The sequence below is a fragment of the Diaphorina citri genome, unplaced genomic scaffold (assembly GCF_000475195.1).
Source record: "Diaphorina citri unplaced genomic scaffold, Diaci psyllid genome assembly version 1.1 scaffold1453, whole genome shotgun sequence".
In the NCBI taxonomy this organism is placed as follows: domain Eukaryota; kingdom Metazoa; phylum Arthropoda; class Insecta; order Hemiptera; family Psyllidae; genus Diaphorina; species Diaphorina citri.
This window is the reverse complement of record NW_007378879.1, coordinates 46249-65544: the sequence shown is the minus strand read 5'-3', so window position 1 is coordinate 65544 and position 19296 is coordinate 46249. Positions and strand designations below refer to the sequence as shown.

Here is a 19296-nt window from a genome sequence, read left to right as displayed (position 1 = left end):
CTGTTGATTTCAGGAAATATCTGGCTTGCGTTGCTGTGCCCGGCCTAAAAGCGGACAAACATGTCCCAAAGTTAAACGGACTTTCCTATAGTGGACCTTCGCTGGAAAATTATGCAGCTCTGTGGCAAATTTGATGTTCACATAATATGCAGATCAGTAGATATTATATTGAAATTCAGACCCTATTTGAGAGAACGTTTAACTGCTAAGGTTTTTCGGGACGAGGGTGTTACCCTCCATTTAGGGACAGGCTATCCGCGTCCGCTTTTTCCTCTCACCCAGACTGAGTGGGCCAGGAGAATCCAGCACGCGATTACCCAGATGGTCATCTGATTACTAACCACGAGCAACTTCAGTCATCCTCAGAACCCTAAAGTACTTTGCGATTAGCATCTAGACACATTCAACGCAAATAATGGACATGGTCCATGCAGTTAATAGAGGTAAAAGGTTATGGAGAAAATGGTGTCACCTGCACTGTAAGATATAATGCATCCACAAGGCACATGGTACACGAGACTCCAGGACGCACCTTACCTTCGTCCTCAAGTCTCGTAATCACATCTTTATAACGATCCATGACATCTGTGACATTCTTCATGACATCCTTATAATCCCATTCAATCCAGCAGAGCTTTGTTTTTGTTTAATTTGATGAGATGAGATTCAGACGAAAGGTTCCCCGCCGAGGGGGGCTAGTGATGGTATCAAAACAAAGACCCCCAACCAGGTAGAATGTTGTGTTTTTATTATTTGAACGATCCCAATGAGGTACGGTAATGTGTGTGCTAATGTTGTCAAATTTATTAAAATGTTTGGTTTTATTTCCAACATGATTATTTTGTTAGAAGCGACGACGTTCAATTCCCCCATTTTAAACATGTGCATGGTTTGACGTATTTCAGGTGGAAATGGATCTGAAATGGAAGGGTTTCCAGATTTCTGAAATGATTACGAAATACCTTTAGTGTACCTAGGATTCTAATATCTTCCTCTGTCATGGATATCCTCTTGAATACTGGTGTTGAATACTCGTAAACTCTGCCTGTTGTAGACTATCACACATGTACATACGAGTAATCTGACAATACGAAGAGATTCTTATGAGAGAGAAAACACATCTGAATCAGGTGCAGCCCGAGATTACAAATGCAGACGGAGAAAATTTGCTGTAATTTGCAGATTATGAGAGAGAAAACACATCTGAATCAGGTGCAGCCCGAGATTACAAATGCAGACGGAGAAAATTTGCTGTAATTTGCAGAAAAAAATGTACGTATAAAATTGCATACACTTTAGCTTTAGAGTATGAAAAGAGAAGAATAGAAAATTGGAAAATATTATAGAAATAACAGAGGAAAATGTAGTAACGGAAGGACAAGGAGAAGAGGAGATAGGAAAAATCTATTGTGCATCGGAACGGAAAATTAAGTGGGAATAAAAGAGGAATATTGAGTGCCGATTTTAAAGAATTTGAATTTAATATCTTGCGGTGCGAGGAGAAAAATGAATAGTTCCTTCCATTGAGCGATGAGCTATTGAAAATAAAACCAAAGGACTTTTCACCCTAACAATTCTGATCCGCTTTTGACAATTGGAATGTTGATTGTGCAAAGTGGATAGGCAAAATTTCAAAGCTTACATACCTGATCCGAGATACATATCTACATTTTAACCATAATTCTCTATCTATTTGTGCAGGTAAAAAGTAGAGATATAAAACGAGAAATATTCTGCCATATCGCAACCTCTTACTCCACATAAGACAGAAAACTGAATCTTTACTGTCACACCTTTGTACGATACTCGACGAAGGAATAAAGAGGGGCAAAGAGATAGGAAGAAGAAAAACTGAGAAGAAAAAACATGCAAAAAACATGAGGCAGAAATCTAGAACGAGATGGAAACAAAAAGAGAATGACATGGAAAGCATTTTAACCTAATCATTAATACAGTTCTGTTACTTTCGGCCTTTCCTTTTCTCTTTGCCTCTCCATTTTCTTTCTCTCCTCTCTTCGATAAATCTTTTATCTCTCCTTACTTTCTATTTTTTCTATTCCCTACAAAAAGAGAATGACATGGAAAGCATTTTAACCTAATCATTAATACAGTTCTGTTACTTTCGGCCTTTCCTTTTCTCTTTGCCTCTCGATTTTCTTTCTCTCCTCTCTTCGATAAATCTTTTATCTCTCCTTACTTTCTATTTTTTCTATTCCCCCAAGCGCTGTTCGTATTTGTTTTCCTTTTCAGTGGTCGTTGGTTGAGACGTATCTTTAGTTCAGAATATCGTTATCAGAAGTGCTAGAGGTAGGTAGGTTGCAAATTAATCCTACTGGAATTTACAATCTATTTGTACCTATGAGATACGAATTCCATTTTTCACAAATTCTGCTTTGCCAATTTTATTGGCACCTTTGGCCAATTTTGATAGTCATTGCTTTTTTTCTGACGTTTTCTTTAACGCAAAATTCTTTTTTTCTTCGTCATAAATGGAATGGAAGTGTCGAAGAGGTTTGAAGCTTCGCCACTTGGCCTAAATAAGTCGACATATTGAAGTGTACTAATGTGTTCTCAGAACTCAGATGCTCTCCTTATTTCTTATTCCCCCAAGCGCTGTTCGTATTTGTTTTCCTTTTCAGTGGTCGTTGGTTGAGACGTATCTTTAGTTCAGAATATCGTTATCAGAAGTACTAGAGGTAGGTAGGTTGCAAATTAATCCTACTGGAATTTACAATCTATTTGTACCTATGAGATACAAAGTCTACGTTTTCCAAATTCTGCTTTACCAATTTTATTGGGACCTTGGGCCAATTTTGATAGTCATTGCTTTTTTCTGACGTTTTCTTTAGCAACATTCTTTTTTTCTTCATCATAAATGGAATGGAAGTGTCGAAGAGGTTTGAAGCTTCGCCACTTGGCCTAAATAAGTCGACATATTGAAGTGTACTAATGTGTTCTCAGATCTCAGAATCTCAGATGCTTTCCTTATTTCTTATACCTACATGAGTATTGAGTATCTACTATCTAATGATTCTCACTCGTATTAGTGTTTTTCTTTTTTTCTCTCAAGTTTCCTAATTGCTGGGGAGTTTTTTCTTTCTGTCTTCTTCGCCTACAACTTTGTTCATTGTCCCATTGTCTCCAAAAACTATCAATACCTAATCTATTTGAGCACTTCTTTCATGCAAAAGGACTCCGAGATTTCCTTTTACAGTAATTGCTGACCTACAGAGCTCTCCTTATTTGGGTGTAAATCCATTTGAACATTTTAGTAGATTTCATGGAATGTTTCAATGTTGACTAACTTGGAGGTGTCATCAAAGGTGATATTCGTAACACACGTTTAGCGAGTAAGAACTTTGTCACTTGAGGTTCCCAGCAATCTCTAGGGTAAGGAAAGTAAAAAGGAGAGGAATAATAATAATAATAATAATAATAATAATAATAATAATAATAATAATAATAATAATAATAGTAATAATAATAATAAGAAGAAGAAGAAGAGCAGGAGAAGGAAATAGGTGATAGGTGTTGCCTGGTAATCAGGAGGGCGTTGGTTCAATCCATGCATTAAGTAGTTGTACTTTACTCAGTCTCTAAAGCATCTTTTTTGCTGCCTTATTCTCTTACTACAAACAACTATAGTTAGGCTTATCTCTCACTCCTCCCTCCCCCCTTTTTCCCCTCTTCCTCCTCTCGTTTTCCTCCCCTATTTCCTCTATTTCTCCTCCCTCTCTCTCCCTCTCTCTCTCCCCTCCCCCTCCCCCCCTTTTCCTCTCTTTCTCCCTCTTCCTCCTCTCGTTTTCCTCCCCTATTTCCTCTATTTCTCCTCCTCCCTCTCTCTCCCCTTTATCTTCTCCATTTTTCCTCCCCTCCTTTTGTCTGTCTCCAGATTTCGAGATTGTGTTTCATTTTTAATCAGCACAAATCACATTATCTCTGTGATTTACAAATGAAATACAAATACCTACCTGTATATTATTGTAGATATCTACATGTACAAGTATATTATTATTACCTCTGTGATTTCCGTATGAAATACAGCTCTAGCTTCAATAACAGCGACTTATTCCTTATTCTACATGAAAGATATAGCTTCTCCTAACAGTAGATTTAGGTGTGCATATTTATTAATAAATTATGTATGGAATACTTACAATATGTAACACACGAATAGGGAATAGGTAACGAAATAATATCTGAAGAAAAAAAAAAAATGCCCCGTCAGAATTTCATTATGATAATTCTTTGTATTAACATCGGATATCATTTCAATATAAATTAAAATTAGGTAGGTACCTCCTTCACGATTTTCTTTTTCTTTAATTCATTCAAATTCAAATCCGAGATTCTGTGGTGACAATTTCCTTTGAAGTTGTGAGGTGACAGAGATTCCATTTCTTGGAAATAACAGGGTGGCAGGTGTGGGAGTTATTGGGTATTTCTTGGAAATTCGAGGGCACCTTGTTATGTAACTTTAAAGTTTCTAGTTTCTATCTGGTTTCTTAAGTTTGTTTCAAGTTTCAAGAATATCTACTTGAGTTTCAAACATATATTTATCTATTTTTATTTTATCCATTTTGTCTTCTACAAATCATCTACATAGTAAAAAGCTGATTTTTTTTTTCTCAATAGGTAGGGGAACACCGGGCGAAACGGTACCCCGGGGCAAAATGGCACCTCACCCTATGTTTAATCGCTAAACGTGGGAATATCGATTCTATTCTTCCATTTTAATTGATAATATAATTCTAGTCTATTAAATCTATTCTATTCTCCAGCTTCTTTTTCGACGGCCGACCCTGTGACGTGGTGTCGAAAATAACCTTTATTGCTGATTTCTATTCTTTTTCTTTGTTCTTTTCCATTCTATTCTATTCCATTCTTATCCTATTTGAACTTTATCCTGATTAACATTATCATTAAATTTATTTGAATTAGAATCTAATCTATTCCATATTCTATTCTAATTTAATCTATTCCATCCTATTCTAATCTATTTCATTCTATTCTCACAGACAACCGTCAAGACAACGTCTTGGATATAGAGGAGAGGATTGGCCACACCAAAGTCCACCGAGCCACGGTATCTAGCAAGATAAGGATTAAGCCCAGCAAGGAAGATGATTTTGCTGAGTATACCTGCGAAGCTACACATGAGGCCCTACCCTCGGATATGCCCATGCGAACCACGGTGCAGCTCAGTGTTATGTGTAAGTATCCTGGGTTCGAATCACGGCTGGGTTGATTATTTTCCCAATGAAAGTTTCATTATGACACCTGTTGAACGAATGTAAAAGGCTGTGTCTTCAGGTCCTTTTTTTAGTAAGTGAGAGGAACCTTATTGCTTGTCACAAATGTCGATGTCGGTTCTCACTTAATTCACCTCGACAAATTTTATGACATGGTTTGGACTCGAACTAACTGTCCAGATCCGAAGTTCGCTGCGGTCACCATTACACTCCTGGGGTTGTTTGAGTAAATAATAATCGTTCAGTGCAATACGTTTTTTTTTTTTTTTTTTTTTTTTTTTTTTTTTTTTTTTTTTTTTTTTATCAATTACGTTAGTAGTTTTAGTGCACATGCACACACTTGCTAAGACAGATCAAAAATTCAAAATGTCGTGACTAGCGAAATGACCATTGTAAAAAAAAGCCAAAATTTTTCAGACATTTTTAATGAGAAAGTATTGGAATCGTTCCAAATTTTCAAAATCGGGAAATGGGTCTTTTTTCTTTTTCAATACCTACCCTCTAATAATCGTGTTATATTTGGTGTTCCAGACCCCCCAGATCCCCCCTACATAGAAGGCTACACGGAGGGCGAAACCATCAGACGGGCTCAGACTGTAGAGCTGGTTTGTCGCTCCCGGGGTGGTAACCCACCTGCCCAGCTCACGTGGTACAAGAACGACGAAACCCGGCGAGTCCAATATAGGTGAGTTATTGTCGGCCTCGATCGGTGATTTCCCGCTCTCGGTCAGATTCCCGGTATAGTATGACTTCCCGGCCTCGGATAATAGAGAATTCCTGGCTTTGGTCAGTGGATTCTCGGCCCCACTCCTCGGTCGGTGTTATGGTTGCTGTAGCAGTCTCCTCTTCTTCCTCACATCAACCCGGCAATACAGTTGGGAATTACAGGAATTCAGCAGTAACTATAGGGTAACGAGCTTCATTGTGCCAACGCGCAACGTATGGATTTTACATGGTTGAGATTTCTGTATTTACCTTGAGATCTTTGTCTGTTTGATTGTATGGGTCAAACTTTGTAACAAGTCATGCAATACGTTTCTTTTTTTTTTTTTTTTTTTTTAAATTACGTTAGTAGTTTTAGTGCACATGCACACACTTGCCAAGACAGATCAAAAATTCAAAATGTCGTGACTAGCGAAATGACCGTTGGAAAAAAAGCCAATATTTTTCAGACATTTTTAATGAGAAAGTATTGCAATCGTTCCAAATTTTCAAAATTGGGAAATGGGTCTTTTTTCTTTTTCAATACCTACCCTCTAATAATCGTGCTATATTTGGTGTTCCAGACCCTCCAGATCCCCCCTACATAGAAGGCTACACGGAGGGCGAAACCATCAGACGGGCTCAGACTGTAGAGCTGGTTTGTCGCTCCCGGGGTGGTAACCCACCTGCCCAGCTCACGTGGTACAAGAACGACGAAACCCGGCGAGTCCAATATAGGTGAGTTATTGTCGGCCTCGATCGGTGATTTCCCGCTCTCGGTCAGTTTCCCGGTATAGTATGACTTCCCGGCCTCGGATAATAGAGAATTCCTGGCTTTGCTCAGTGGATTCTTGGCCCCACTCCTCGGTCGGTGTTATGGTTGCTGTAGCAGTCTCCTCTTCCTCACATCAACCCGGCAATACAGTTGGGAATTCCAGGAATTCAGCAGTAACTATAGGGTAACGAGCTTCATTGTGCCAACGTCGCAGATCTTTGTCTGTTTGATTGTATGGGTCAAACTTTGTAACAAGTCATTTTTAAGCCACTTAATTTACTGGGCCGATTACTCGTGTATCTTGAAAGGGAATTCTTCTACCAAAAAGCATGTAAAAAATACCATAATTATTATATTCTTGTCTCATTCCCTCTGTTGCAGAACTTCAAACCGTATGTCAGAAAGTACTCTGAGTTTCGTGGCTGAGGCCGGAGATAACAAGGCCAAGTTCCGATGTGAAGCTAGCAACGTTATGAGTCACACACCACTCAAAACTGAACTTACGCTCACCGTGTTCTGTAAGTATCACCCAATTAGTATAAAAAAAGACTACTTTATATCAGCGTTTTCTTTATTCTGCCATCACCATTCGGGTAAAGGTAAAGCCCCTACAGCAACATTATAAAAGGAAGGAAGCCAGCCTACTTAGCTGGGAGCGCGCCTGCCTTGTAAGCGCCAGGTTGCGGGTTCGATTCCCGCCCGGGGCGAATTTTACCTTGAACAGATAAATTTCGTTCTCCGAAGGCTCTCTACTATCCTGCCTTCCTTCTCGCTTCGATTTCGGGACGATAAAACCTTACCAGTTAAAGTTTTCTCTCTGTCAAATCTCTTAAAAAAAAAAAACTAACCTTCCATCTTCTTTAACCCTTTCAGTCGCTCCGGCCACAGTGTCAATCACGGGCCCCAAGGAGGCCCGGGTGGGTGACATAGTGCCCCTAACCTGTACCACAGCCCCCTCCAACCCCCCGGCACAGATCACCTGGCAAATAGGCGGCGCTAAGGTGCGCAATGCTACCCAGAACACACAGGTAACCAAAATTATTAATTATTCTTAGCCCAGTCCCGGGTTCGAATCCCACCATCGACAGAAATTTGCAATCGTTGATTGCAAATATTTCAACGGGTTACTTTTTGGTGTTCTCGTGTTTACCCAGCTCCTAAATGAGAAGTATTGTGTCTCTTATCGCCCATCTGATGAGAGACATACTACGAATTGGGCATGCTAGGAAAAAACCACATGCGTCTTGTCAGAAAGTACTCTGAGTTTCGTGGCTGAGGCCGGAGATAACAAGGCCAAGTTCCGATGTGAAGCTAGCAACGTTATGAGTCACACGCCACTCAAAACTGAACTTACGCTCACTGTGTTCTGTAAGTATCACCCAATAGATCAGTTGCGCTTTCTAGGAAGAACGGAAAAGTAAGGAAGAACGGAATTTTTCTTTTTCTTCTACGACTTCTAGATACCGAGATAAATCGATTTAAAAATTCCGGTAAATCGTGAAGTTTGACTTCACGGCATACGCTCCCGTAGGTATTAATAATATTTTCCCAATTGCAACTCCTCCATTATTGTAAAAAAAGACAACTTTATATCAGCGTTTTCTTTATTCTGCCATCATCATTCGGCTAAAGGTAAAGCCCCTACAGCAACATTATAAAAGGAAGGAAGCCAGCCTACTTAGTTGGGAGCGCGCCTGCCTTGTAAGCGCTAGGTTGCGGGTTCGATTCCCGCCCGGGGCGGATTTTACCTTGAACAGATAAATTTCGTTCTCCGAAGGCTCTCTTCTATCCTGCCTTCCTTCTCGCTTCGATTTCGGGACGATAAAACCTTATCAGTTAAAGTTTTCTCTCTGTCAAATCTCTTTAAAAAAAAAACAACCTTCCATCTTCTTTAACCCTTTCAGTCGCTCCAGCCACAGTGTCTATTACCGGCCCCAAGGAGGCCCGGGTGGGTGACATAGTGCCCCTGACCTGTACCACAGCCCCCTCCAACCCCCCCGCACAGATCACTTGGCAAATAGGCGGCGCTAAGGTGCGCAATGCTACCCAGAACACACAGGTAACTAACATTCAAATCAAATGAAATCGTGAATTATTTGTGGTGAAGCAATAGAGAATAGATTCTTTACAACTTTGTGGGTCTCACAGTATTACAAGTCTCTCATTTACTCATTACTCAATCATCATACATATTTATCATCGCTCATTTCTTTGACTTGTAATGCCGCCATCGGTCTTGATTAAAGTAGCTACTCAATTGTCCTCACGAGGCTGATCGCACCCCACACTTCAAGCACAGAGCCGAAAAAAACTTCGACCTCGCCGGGAATCGAACCTGGGACCTCCGGCGTGCAAGCCGAATGTGATACCCACTCGGGCCCGGAGGTTGCTTCCAGTTTCGAACATTTCCCGGAAGGAAAATGCAATTCTTCTCAGGTCAAGATTGCTTATTGTTCTCATTTGTGTTTAAGGTGTCATCGGAAGGTGGTTGGACGTCAAGTAGCAACACTAGTGTGGTGATAACGGCTGATATGAGGAATCTGGTGGTGGTATGTTATGGACATAACAAGCAGCTCACTGAGCATGCCACTGTCACGCACACGATTAGTGTTTTGTGTAAGTATATATGAGTAACTTATTATTTTCAGCTATTACTTTCTTTGTTTTATTAGAGTACTACTGTTCTTTTCTTTAATCATTGTAAAAATGGCGTAGCCAGCCTAGTTAGCTTAGTTGGTAGTGTGTCTGCCTTGTAAGCGCTAGGCCGTGGGTTCGATTCCCGCCCGGGGCGGATTTTATGATTATTATTATTATTATTATAAAGTAAGTCTAGTTAGCCCTGTTTTAACCATCCCTCTCCCGCTGTTTTCAGTCCCGCCAGACCACGTCCACATCAGTCGGGACCCGGAGAACCTCCGCGCTGGCACTCAGGCCACCCTGACCTGTGACGCCTCATCCAGCAATCCCCCCGCTCAGATGTCCTGGTACCGCGAAGGTATTCCCGTTCTGGACGGGGTGCGAAACCTCACTAAGCCGGGTTTACACGGAGGCGTGATATCGAGTATCGTGCTGGGGCTGAATGTTAGTCACGATGTGAACGGGGTCACGTATACTTGTCAGGCGACAAACCCGGCCCTCATGAGAAGTATTAACGATGCGGTGCAGCTTAATGTCATGTGTAAGTCGAGCTTTTACTGTTCTTGAAAAATATGTAAAATAAAAATAACATTCTTAAGGTGTGTCCACACATAATATGTAGTTGACCGTCGATCGACGAGGTGAAGAGGTGAATCTATGTTGTCAAGGCAGTTCAGTCGACGTCGATCGATGGTTGGTCGACGAGATCGCCTAAGCTTTACTCCTTAGGTTAGGTGTGAGATTTTTTTCAAGTGATTTGGTTGAAGCCTTTGTATCAACGGAGGTCTTTGTATCAACGAAATCGAAGAGAGAAGGTCAGCCGATAAAGCCACCCGTTCCGAGAACGAACATTCAAAATTTCAAGAAAAAAAAAAAAAAAAAAACATTGGAAAGCATTTTGCGTTCTGATAACATTCTTCGAATATTTTTTTGCTTTCATTAATTTCTTTTCATTCTTCTTCTACGAGTATATCGTTAAACAGTTTTTTTTTCCTCTTCCCCTTACTTCTTTCCTTTTCTTTCCCTTCTCCTCCACCAATCTTCTTCTTTTTTTCTCCTTCTTCTTGATTCTTCTTCTTCTTCTCGATTCTTTTTCCTCTCCTTCGCTTCTCCATTTTCCTCTTATCTGAACGTAGTAGAACCTAGACCTACCTACCTACCTTCTTAGCACGTGCTTAGAATATGAGACGAACGGAAAGGAGCAGGATTTTTTACAATATTCAACAAAACTCCATCAAGAGGAGATCAAATAACATAGTCCAGTTAAAATGGGTATAGTTTTCAACACTTTGAATGCCACGTCAGTCATATGACTAACACTAGAAAGCTAGAAACTGTATTTTCCTCGGTAACTCAAAGTGCAGTAAAGAGAGGTCTAGTTTTTGTATACATTTTTCAACACTTTGAATGCCACGTCAGTCATATGACTAACACTAGAAAGCCAGAAACTCCATTTTGCTCGGTTACTCAAAGTGCGGTTAAGAGAGTTATCTATTTTTGAGATTCTCACAATTAGTCAATTAGGTAGGTATCTACCTATGTACAAATTTTGAAACAGGTATCTACCTATGACTGACAATTTTCATGACAGTCCTGTATTATTTATTATAATGTAATTTAATACTAGTGTTAAAACGAGACTAAAAATTAATTACAAAACAAAAAGGAATAGAGAAAGAATGGATAGAACTGAAAAGGAGAACGAGGAGGTAGAAAGAAATAAAAAAAAAGGGGGAGAAAGGGAACGAGGAGGGAGAAAAAGGGAACAAAATTGAGAAAGTGTGTAAGGAGGAGAGAGCGAAAGAGAGAAAAAGGAAAAGAAAGGGAGAGAAACAGAGGGTATGGCTTTTAATAATATTTGTAATTTTATAGCTTCAAGCTAAAGCCATCAAAGTGAGATCTTCTATCCTGTCTTCCTTCTCTCTTCGATTTTCGGGACGATAAGACCATAGCAGTTACAGTTCCCTCTGTCAAACCTCTTTAAAAAAAAATGGCGTATCTATAACCAAGGCCATTTGAAAATAATATCTCTCCTGGAATACAACTTCATTTCTTCAAATATTGGAAAATAATTAAAGTCTGCAAAATTGAATACATATTTCGCCAGCTTAGTTAGCTTGGTTGGTAGCGCGTCTGCCTTGTAAGCGCTAGGCCGCGGATTCCCGCCCGGTGCGGATTTTACCCTGAACGGATAATGTTCGTTCTCGGAACGGCTGGCTTTCTCCTATCCTGTCTTCCTTCTCTCATCGATTTTGGGACGATATGACCTTGGCAGTTACAGTTCCTCTGGGTAGTATCTCTTTTCCAGAAGATTTTCTTTTTGCGAAATTGTGAAGTTATGTCTGGAACGGCCCCTCTGATAATTGAGGGTCTTTTTGCCTCACCCCTATTCTGAAAAAAACATGATATCTATCTACCTACCTATACACTTTACCTACTTATATTGTATACCTAAGTAACTACCTATTGTGTATAAGTAATTAATAATTATGTATAGAACGCGTGGTTTGTATTCTGCTATCTCATTTCTCAGAACGCAGCATACCGCGGTGAAAAAGTTTCTCGGGAAAAATACCTACACATTATCATGTAGGTAAAACGTGTAGGGCTTTGGTACGTACATTATGTGGGTAATGCGTAGAGGTATATTAGGGCAGGGTAGGTATATTATGTATAGGAATAGGAATGGGTTAATTATAAGAGTACCTATTGTAATATGTATGGTGAACTTCAGTGTACGAGAGAGAGGAAAAGTTTGTACCTCTCTCCGAACTTTTTAGATACCCAAGTTGAGAAAAGAAAAATTATGTAGAAGGGATAGGGATATGTATCAACATGTTCCTTAGAGAAATTCTTAACTATCCCCATAACCTTGTAGGTACCTATCTACCGAAATATTCAAAATATCTCCATTAGGTACCTACTCAATAAGGTCCATTTACACTTTTATTTTTTCCTTTTTTTTTTGGTTCCCTCAAAATAAGCTTGCGGTTCCCTTAAAACGGGCTCGCGGTTCCCAAGGGAACCGCGGTTCCCGGTTTGGCCACCCCTGGTGTATAGGAATAGGTATGGGTTCATTATAAGAGTACCTATTGTAATATGTATGGTGAACCTCAGTGTATAAAATAGAGGAAAAGTTTGTACCTCTCTCCGAACTTTTTAGATATCCAAGTTGAGAAAAGAAAAATTATGTAGAAGGGATAAGGATATGTATCAACATGTTCCTTAGAGAAATTCTTAACAATCCCCATAACCTACATTGGTGGTGTAGTGGTCAAGGCGCTCGCCTGGTAAACAGGAGGGCGTGGGTTCAATCCCAGCCGAGGTATGGAATTTTATCCTCAATATAATTTGAGAATTTGACCACAATAATAGTAGTAGCCTACTGCTGGAGTAAAGGGACTTTTCATTCCTATGCGAGCAGTATAAATAAGCACTATTATTATTATAAAAGCACTCGAGAATTTGAGTGGAATAATAGTAGGCTACTGTTTGAGTAAAGAGAAAAATTAGCCTTGTAATTTGTAAACGCTAGTTCGTGGGTTCGATTCCCGTTCAGGGTAGACATATCCTAATCAGATAGTTGTCCCCAGACCCAACAGTAAATGGTCAGAGGAGAGAAAGGCTGACCATTCATCCAGAATGAAGATCTACTGGATGAAGAGAAAACATGATAAGAAGTAAAAACTACGTGGTCCTCTGTAGGCCGAAACGAACAAAAAAAAAAAAAAAATCAGATAGGTAAGGTTCTTTCTTGGAACAGCTGACTTTCTCCTAACTTATTAATCACTATTTTGATTTTATCGTTTCAGATCCGCCTGGCCCCCCTATTATCACAGGATTCGACACGAGTAAGCCCCTCATAGCAGGATCTATACACAAAATATCCTGCCTATCCTCAGGAGGCAATCCTTTGGCCAATCTCGTCTGGTACAAGAACGATAAAAAGGTAAGCTAGAACTTTTCCCTTGCCAGGAATCGAACCCTGAGATCCTTCATGCCCGAACTTACCACAGAGAGTTTTCAGTGAATCCAGAGTTGAAGAAATACTGGCCTGTGTAAATCAAATGGGTGACGTCAAAGAAAACCTTTGACGTCACTGTGTTAACATTCTGTGTTAAGATCGGCCATAATAGGTTTGATAGAGGGAACAACTGAGGTCTTATGGTCCCGAAATCGAAGAGAGAAATCCAGCCGTTCCGAGAACTAACCTTAGCTTTTTAGTAAGCGCGGATTTTATCCTTAACAGATAAAGTTCGTTCTCGGAACGGCTGGATTTCTCCGATCCTGTCTTCCTTCTCTCTTCGCTTTCGGGACTATGAGACCTTGGCAGTTGCAGTTCCCTCTATCAAACTTATTTTTAAAAAAGCTATCAATAATTTAATTATTTATTTTATTATTATTATTTCCAGATCAACTCGGTTACCAAGGAAACGGATAAGAACACTGTGTCTCAGTGGTGTAGTGGTTAGCGCGGTGGACTTCGGATCTGGAGGTTGGTGGTTCGAGTTCAAGTCAAGCCATAAAATTTAGCGTAGTACATCAAGCAGGGAACGACATTTGTGACAAGCATTTATGCTTAACACAATTAAAATTTCTTTTTTTTTACTTCCATCTTCATTTCTTGTACTCTCGGACTTCATCTTTACTTTATCAATATTATTTTCAATATTATTCAATATCAATATTATTTTCAGATCAACTCGGTTACCAAGGAAACGGATAAGAACACAGTATCGTCGGAACTAACACTTCTGATTAACGTCACTGATAACGAAGCTATCTACAAGTGTGAAGCTTCCAACCCCGCCACGGAAATCCCGCTCATTGAAACTGTACAGTTTAGCGTCTACTGTAAGTATTTATTCATTCATTGACTTATTTATCATCATCATCTTCTTCTTCTTCTTATTCCTTTTCCTATTTAAATAGGGTTGGCGTTTCTCGTCAGTCTCTTCAAGTCAGCCCTATTGTGTATAAAAATAGCAATCAGCCCTGTATGAATCTTACATATTCTTGAGAGTAACCACATTAATTAGACTTACTGAAAACGACACCCATGAATAAACAAGGTGTTCTAAAATTAGGGAATTTTAATATTTTACGTTTTTTACGGACCTATTCGGTATGTTTTTCATTGTAATATCTGTTAACACTTCGTTTTAGTAACCTTCGGTTTTCGCTTGTTCTAGTCAGCCCTATTGTGTATAAAAATAGCAATCAGCCCTGTATGAATCTTACATATTCTTGAGAGTAACCACATTAATTAGACTTACTGTAAACGACACCCATGAATAAACAAAGTGTTCTAAAATTAGGGAATTTTAATATTTTACGTTTTTTTACGGACCTATTCGGTCTGTTTTTCATTGTAATATCTGTTAACACTTCGTTTTAGTAACCTTCGATCTTCGCTTGTTCGTCCGTCTTTTTTTCTGTGTACTATTACTGTCTACCGCGGCTGTTCTACTACCTAACCTCTTCTGGTCTTTCAACACAGCAAAGAGTGTCCATGATAAAGTAAGTCTAATTAGCCCTGTTTTAACCATCCCTCTCCCGCTGTTTTAACCATCCTCAGTCCCGCCAGACCACGTCCACATCAGTCGGGACCCCGAGAACCTCCGCGCGGGCACTCAGGCCACCCTGACCTGTGACGCCTCGTCCAGCAATCCCCCCGCTCAAATGTCCTGGTACCGCGAAGGCATTCCCGTTCTGGACGGGGTGCGAAACCTCACTAAGCCGGGTTTGCACGGAGGCGTGATATCGAGTATCGTGCTGGGGCTGAATGTTAGTCACGATGTGAACGGGGTCACGTATACCTGTCAGGCGACAAACCCGGCCCTCATGAGAAGTATTAACGATGCGGTGCAGCTTAATGTTATGTGTAAGTCGAGCTTTTACTGTTCTTGAAAAATATGTAAAATAAAAATAACATTCTTAAGGTGTGTCCACACATATGCAGTCGACCGTCGATCGACGAGGTGAATCTATGTTGTCAAGGCAGTGTACGGTTTCAGTCGACGTTGATCAATGGTTGGTCGACGAGATCGCCTAAGTGTGGACACAGTAATGTTTTATATCATAGAATTGATTGTTGAAGGCATCTTTGTACATTTTACGAGTATGTACGATAATAAAACCGATTTCTTGGGTACCAAGTCATTTGGTAGTTTGGCCATTGAATATGAATAATAACCAAGTTTGGTTAAAATTGACATTTGGTTAGCTTAAAAAAGACGTGTTTCTCAGCCATTGTGGCTTATATCAATAAATTAAATTGACAAATTTAGTTCCATATTAAGGTCCAGAAGTATTAAATTAAGTACCTATAAGTTTCATTCATAGTCTCAAGGCATTTGATTGGTCAATTTTGACTTGAGACTGATCTAAGAACGATCATTCTTGTTCATAAATACGAGTGTAAGAGTTTTTTTTTTTTTTTGAAAATCGTTTATTGATGTTTTAAACACAGTCAAGAGGATTTACATTACATTGAAATGGGGGTCTTCCCTGACGAAATTCCTGTGGCGGAGTCCAGTATGTACCCTAGATTAAGAAGAAGAGAGTATAGAATAAAATATCGGTAAATTTTGTAAAGTTTTCGTCCTTTCAACCTGGAGGTGCTGGGTTCGAATACCGGTCAGGGCGGAAATTTTCTGACCCAATTTTTCCGTTCTTGGATAGACATGGATGTTTAAAAGAACGTGCCTTGAAGTAATGCGAAAGCGGTTCCAAGGTACAATCTTAAAAAAAAAATAATCGCGGGTAGCTACTCCGTGGAAGCGGTCAACATAGAGGGAGCCGCTACCATGCTGTTCAATGTGACTGTGCATTGTAAGTATCCAATACCCATTAAATAATGAATTTCACCATTCCAAATTTATAAAAATAATTATACTCTAAATCATGATTTATTTGTGGTGAAGCTGAGAGCCTCTTCGCAATTTTTGTAAATTTCACAGCATTACTAAGAGCCTCCTGTACTATTTCTATTAGTTCCCATTTTCTTTTTACTCTGGTAATGCCATCACTGGACGCCATAATCCCATTTCCCAAGCACAAAGCTGGAAAAACTTCAGTATCCTGAGAAAACCCTGTTTTTTGTTTTTGTTTTGAACAAATTAACGGGGTATATATTAACTGTTGCGATCATGTTTATGAAGCTGGATTACAATAGGGAAGGGAAAGTTTGAAAAATGAACGTCCCCAAGCACGTGCAAAGTTGCCCAACTTCAGTGATTCATTGGGTACTGGAATTAAGTTTACTGAATGAAAATTTAGATCTGTTCGATTATGTGCTTTTAATTTTTGTCTGCATTATTTTATGTTTCATTTTTGCCTGCTTGCTTGTTATTTTTTATTACTTACTTACCTTACATACTTACAATTACCTAATTACTAATTTGCTTGCCTACTTATTTGCTTGCTGCTTAATTAACGCTAACCCCCAACATTTTGTGCTTGAACTAATCTACGAGCTTGAAGACAAAAATTCAAGTCTCGTAAATCTTGAAACAAGACGAGAAATATACATTGGACAGCATCAACCAGAAAAGAGCCATTCACAAGGTTCTTTCTGCTGTCAGTGCTGTCCAAATTTGTTTCTTTCTCGTCTCATCCTGCATCACTTCTCTCTCTCTCTCTCTCTCTCTCTCTCTCTCTCTTTCTCTCTCTCTCTCTTTCTCTCTAACATAACGGTGACGGCCTCTCTCTCTCCAGGTGAATCTCCTTCCCTCCCCTCTCTCAAGTCTAGTGGTGGGGAAGATGCTGCTCCCTCCGTGGACGAGGCAGACAGTCGCGCCGTGCTCCTTATAGGCGGTGCTGTGGGGATTTCTCTTGTCTTGTAATTTTCTTTGATTTTGTACTTATAAGTCTTCCTTGTTCCTTGCAAGAAATGCAAGGATCGCGCGATTTAGGTAAAAATGCCTACTACCTACTAGGCTTCTGCGATTGACTTTTGAATGCAGAAGGGTTGAGTTGGATTTTACAGCACTTTTTTTTGTCTAGATAAATATTTTGAATAGAACTACCATGTTACGTATTTCTACCGTGAAACATTGTTCAGCACCAAATGGAAAATTATCCATCTGATGATTGGTGGAGTTTCTACAAAAAAGATCCTAAAACGGATATTTTAATTTTTTTTCATTTTTATTTTTATTTTTTATTTATTTCAATGCGACCCGATTTCCATACTTTCTCATGATATCATTCTGCTATTGTACTAGATTGCCCAATTCGACGTTAAAATCAAGAAAATAACCATCCTGAAACCATCAACAATTGACTGTAAAATCTTAACTTCCCCCTTCAGTTCAGTTAAAAATTGGCTTAAATTGGCCCTTTTGAAAAAAAATTGGAAAAAGGTCCACCAATAGATTTTTTATTGGATTTAACAGTGCCAAATTTTCAAGGACGAAACAGGGATGAGCTTTTCAAGTTTTTATTTCAATAAATATAATTATAAGTTATGCTCAAATTTATTTTGTACAGTTGAATTTTTAGTTTGTAATCCATGTAAAACTGTATACTTGTGTAATATTTCTTGTAACATAGCATGCCCTCGTTATTTGATAACAAAGAGGACACTTGTTTGTAGGGTTTTCATGGGAAGAGATGCCCCGAACGAGACGAAAAATGAGAAAAAGTTTGATATTACCTATAAAAGAAAAATGTATATTACTTTGTAGCCATAAATTAGCAACAATAACCGAATGCTAAAATCCTAATGATTAAATATACGATATACCTAGGTAATATAAATCGAGAATTACCTAGGTAAATTTGGTCAAATAATTCAAGGAATTTTGACTTACCTGGGATATCTTTCTCCGTTTGACAAATCTTCTCATGAGATCCCTTTAATTTAAACAATATGATGTAAACAAATTTGTGATCTCATTTTAATATTTTTTGTTGAAAAATAATTCTTTCTGGCAAAGTTCGGTAGGAAATATAGGTATTTGTGGAAATCAATAGAAGGAGACAAATTCGATTGGAAAAAGAATATAAAAAAAAACTGTAGTAATAGAAAGTAAAAAAATCCCTAGTAGACCGGATGGCTTGAAAAAACCTATCGCATTTTTTTTTTCTTTTTCTTTAAAATTAGGCATGATTTTGATTGTTATCATTTATTTTTTTCTTCCAATGCGGGGCTATCAAAATGATAGCGTTCGCTAGAAAGAATTATTTTCTGTTCTTTTCCAATGAAATATGATCAAACCAATAAAATTCGACTAAATACAAATAATTAGGTTAAATACCTATACACATGTGACGACAAAGGACTTATGTAGGTAATTAAGTACCTACATTTTGTACTAAATGAGAAAGTTCATTAAAAAATAAATAAAAACCTCGTATTTCATTGGATAATGTTATTAATAATATAATTATTGTGTTATTTTCTCCTAATTTTGTACAATCTGTGTATGATAATGATAAACGTATGTAAGTGTAATAATTATTTTATTAATATTTTAATTCCATGTTGTTAAAATTATCATGCAAATAAATACATAAAAAATGAACGTATTAACTGTGAAAAAATACTTGTTTTGTTTTTTGAGGTATTTGATAGGTAGTTTTTGTTCCAACACGTCATTTTTTTTAAGAGGTTTGACAGAGGGAACTGTGTAACTGCTATGGTCTTATCGTCCCGAAATCGAAGAGAGAAAGAAGACAGGATAGGAGAAAGCCAGCCGTTCCGAGAACGAACATTATCCCATCAGGATAAAATCCGCCCCGGGCGGGAATCGAACCCGCGGCCTAGCGCTTACAAGGCAGACGCACTACCAACTAAGCTAACTAGGCTGACTGGGGGACCTTAAACAGCCTGAAATTTCCCTTGCTACAGAAATGGTTTCAGGCCCCCTTGATGAACCTAGGCCTGATGACCCCCTCCCCTCTGGAAGCCCCTGGATAGGTGCA

General features: G+C 38.9%; 1 protein-coding gene across 1 annotated transcript in view; it reads left to right on the top strand.

Moving 5' to 3' along the window:
- Positions 1-19296, top strand: part of LOC103515972 (synaptogenesis protein syg-2-like) — a gene marked incomplete at its 5' end in the record, with an annotated part of 37825 nt that overhangs the window by 4619 nt on the left and 13910 nt on the right. The window contains 12 exons of the mRNA XM_026828498.1: positions 5019-5213; positions 5784-5937; positions 6023-6150; positions 6539-6692; positions 7111-7247; positions 7603-7757; positions 7956-8097; positions 8634-8788; positions 9201-9345; positions 13179-13315; positions 14064-14220; positions 14945-15250. Of these exons, the coding sequence (XP_026684299.1) occupies positions 5019-5213; positions 5784-5937; positions 6023-6150; positions 6539-6692; positions 7111-7247; positions 7603-7757; positions 7956-8097; positions 8634-8788; positions 9201-9345; positions 13179-13315; positions 14064-14220; positions 14945-15250 (1965 nt within the window). The remainder of the gene's footprint in view (positions 1-5018; positions 5214-5783; positions 5938-6022; positions 6151-6538; positions 6693-7110; positions 7248-7602; positions 7758-7955; positions 8098-8633; positions 8789-9200; positions 9346-13178; positions 13316-14063; positions 14221-14944; positions 15251-19296) is intronic.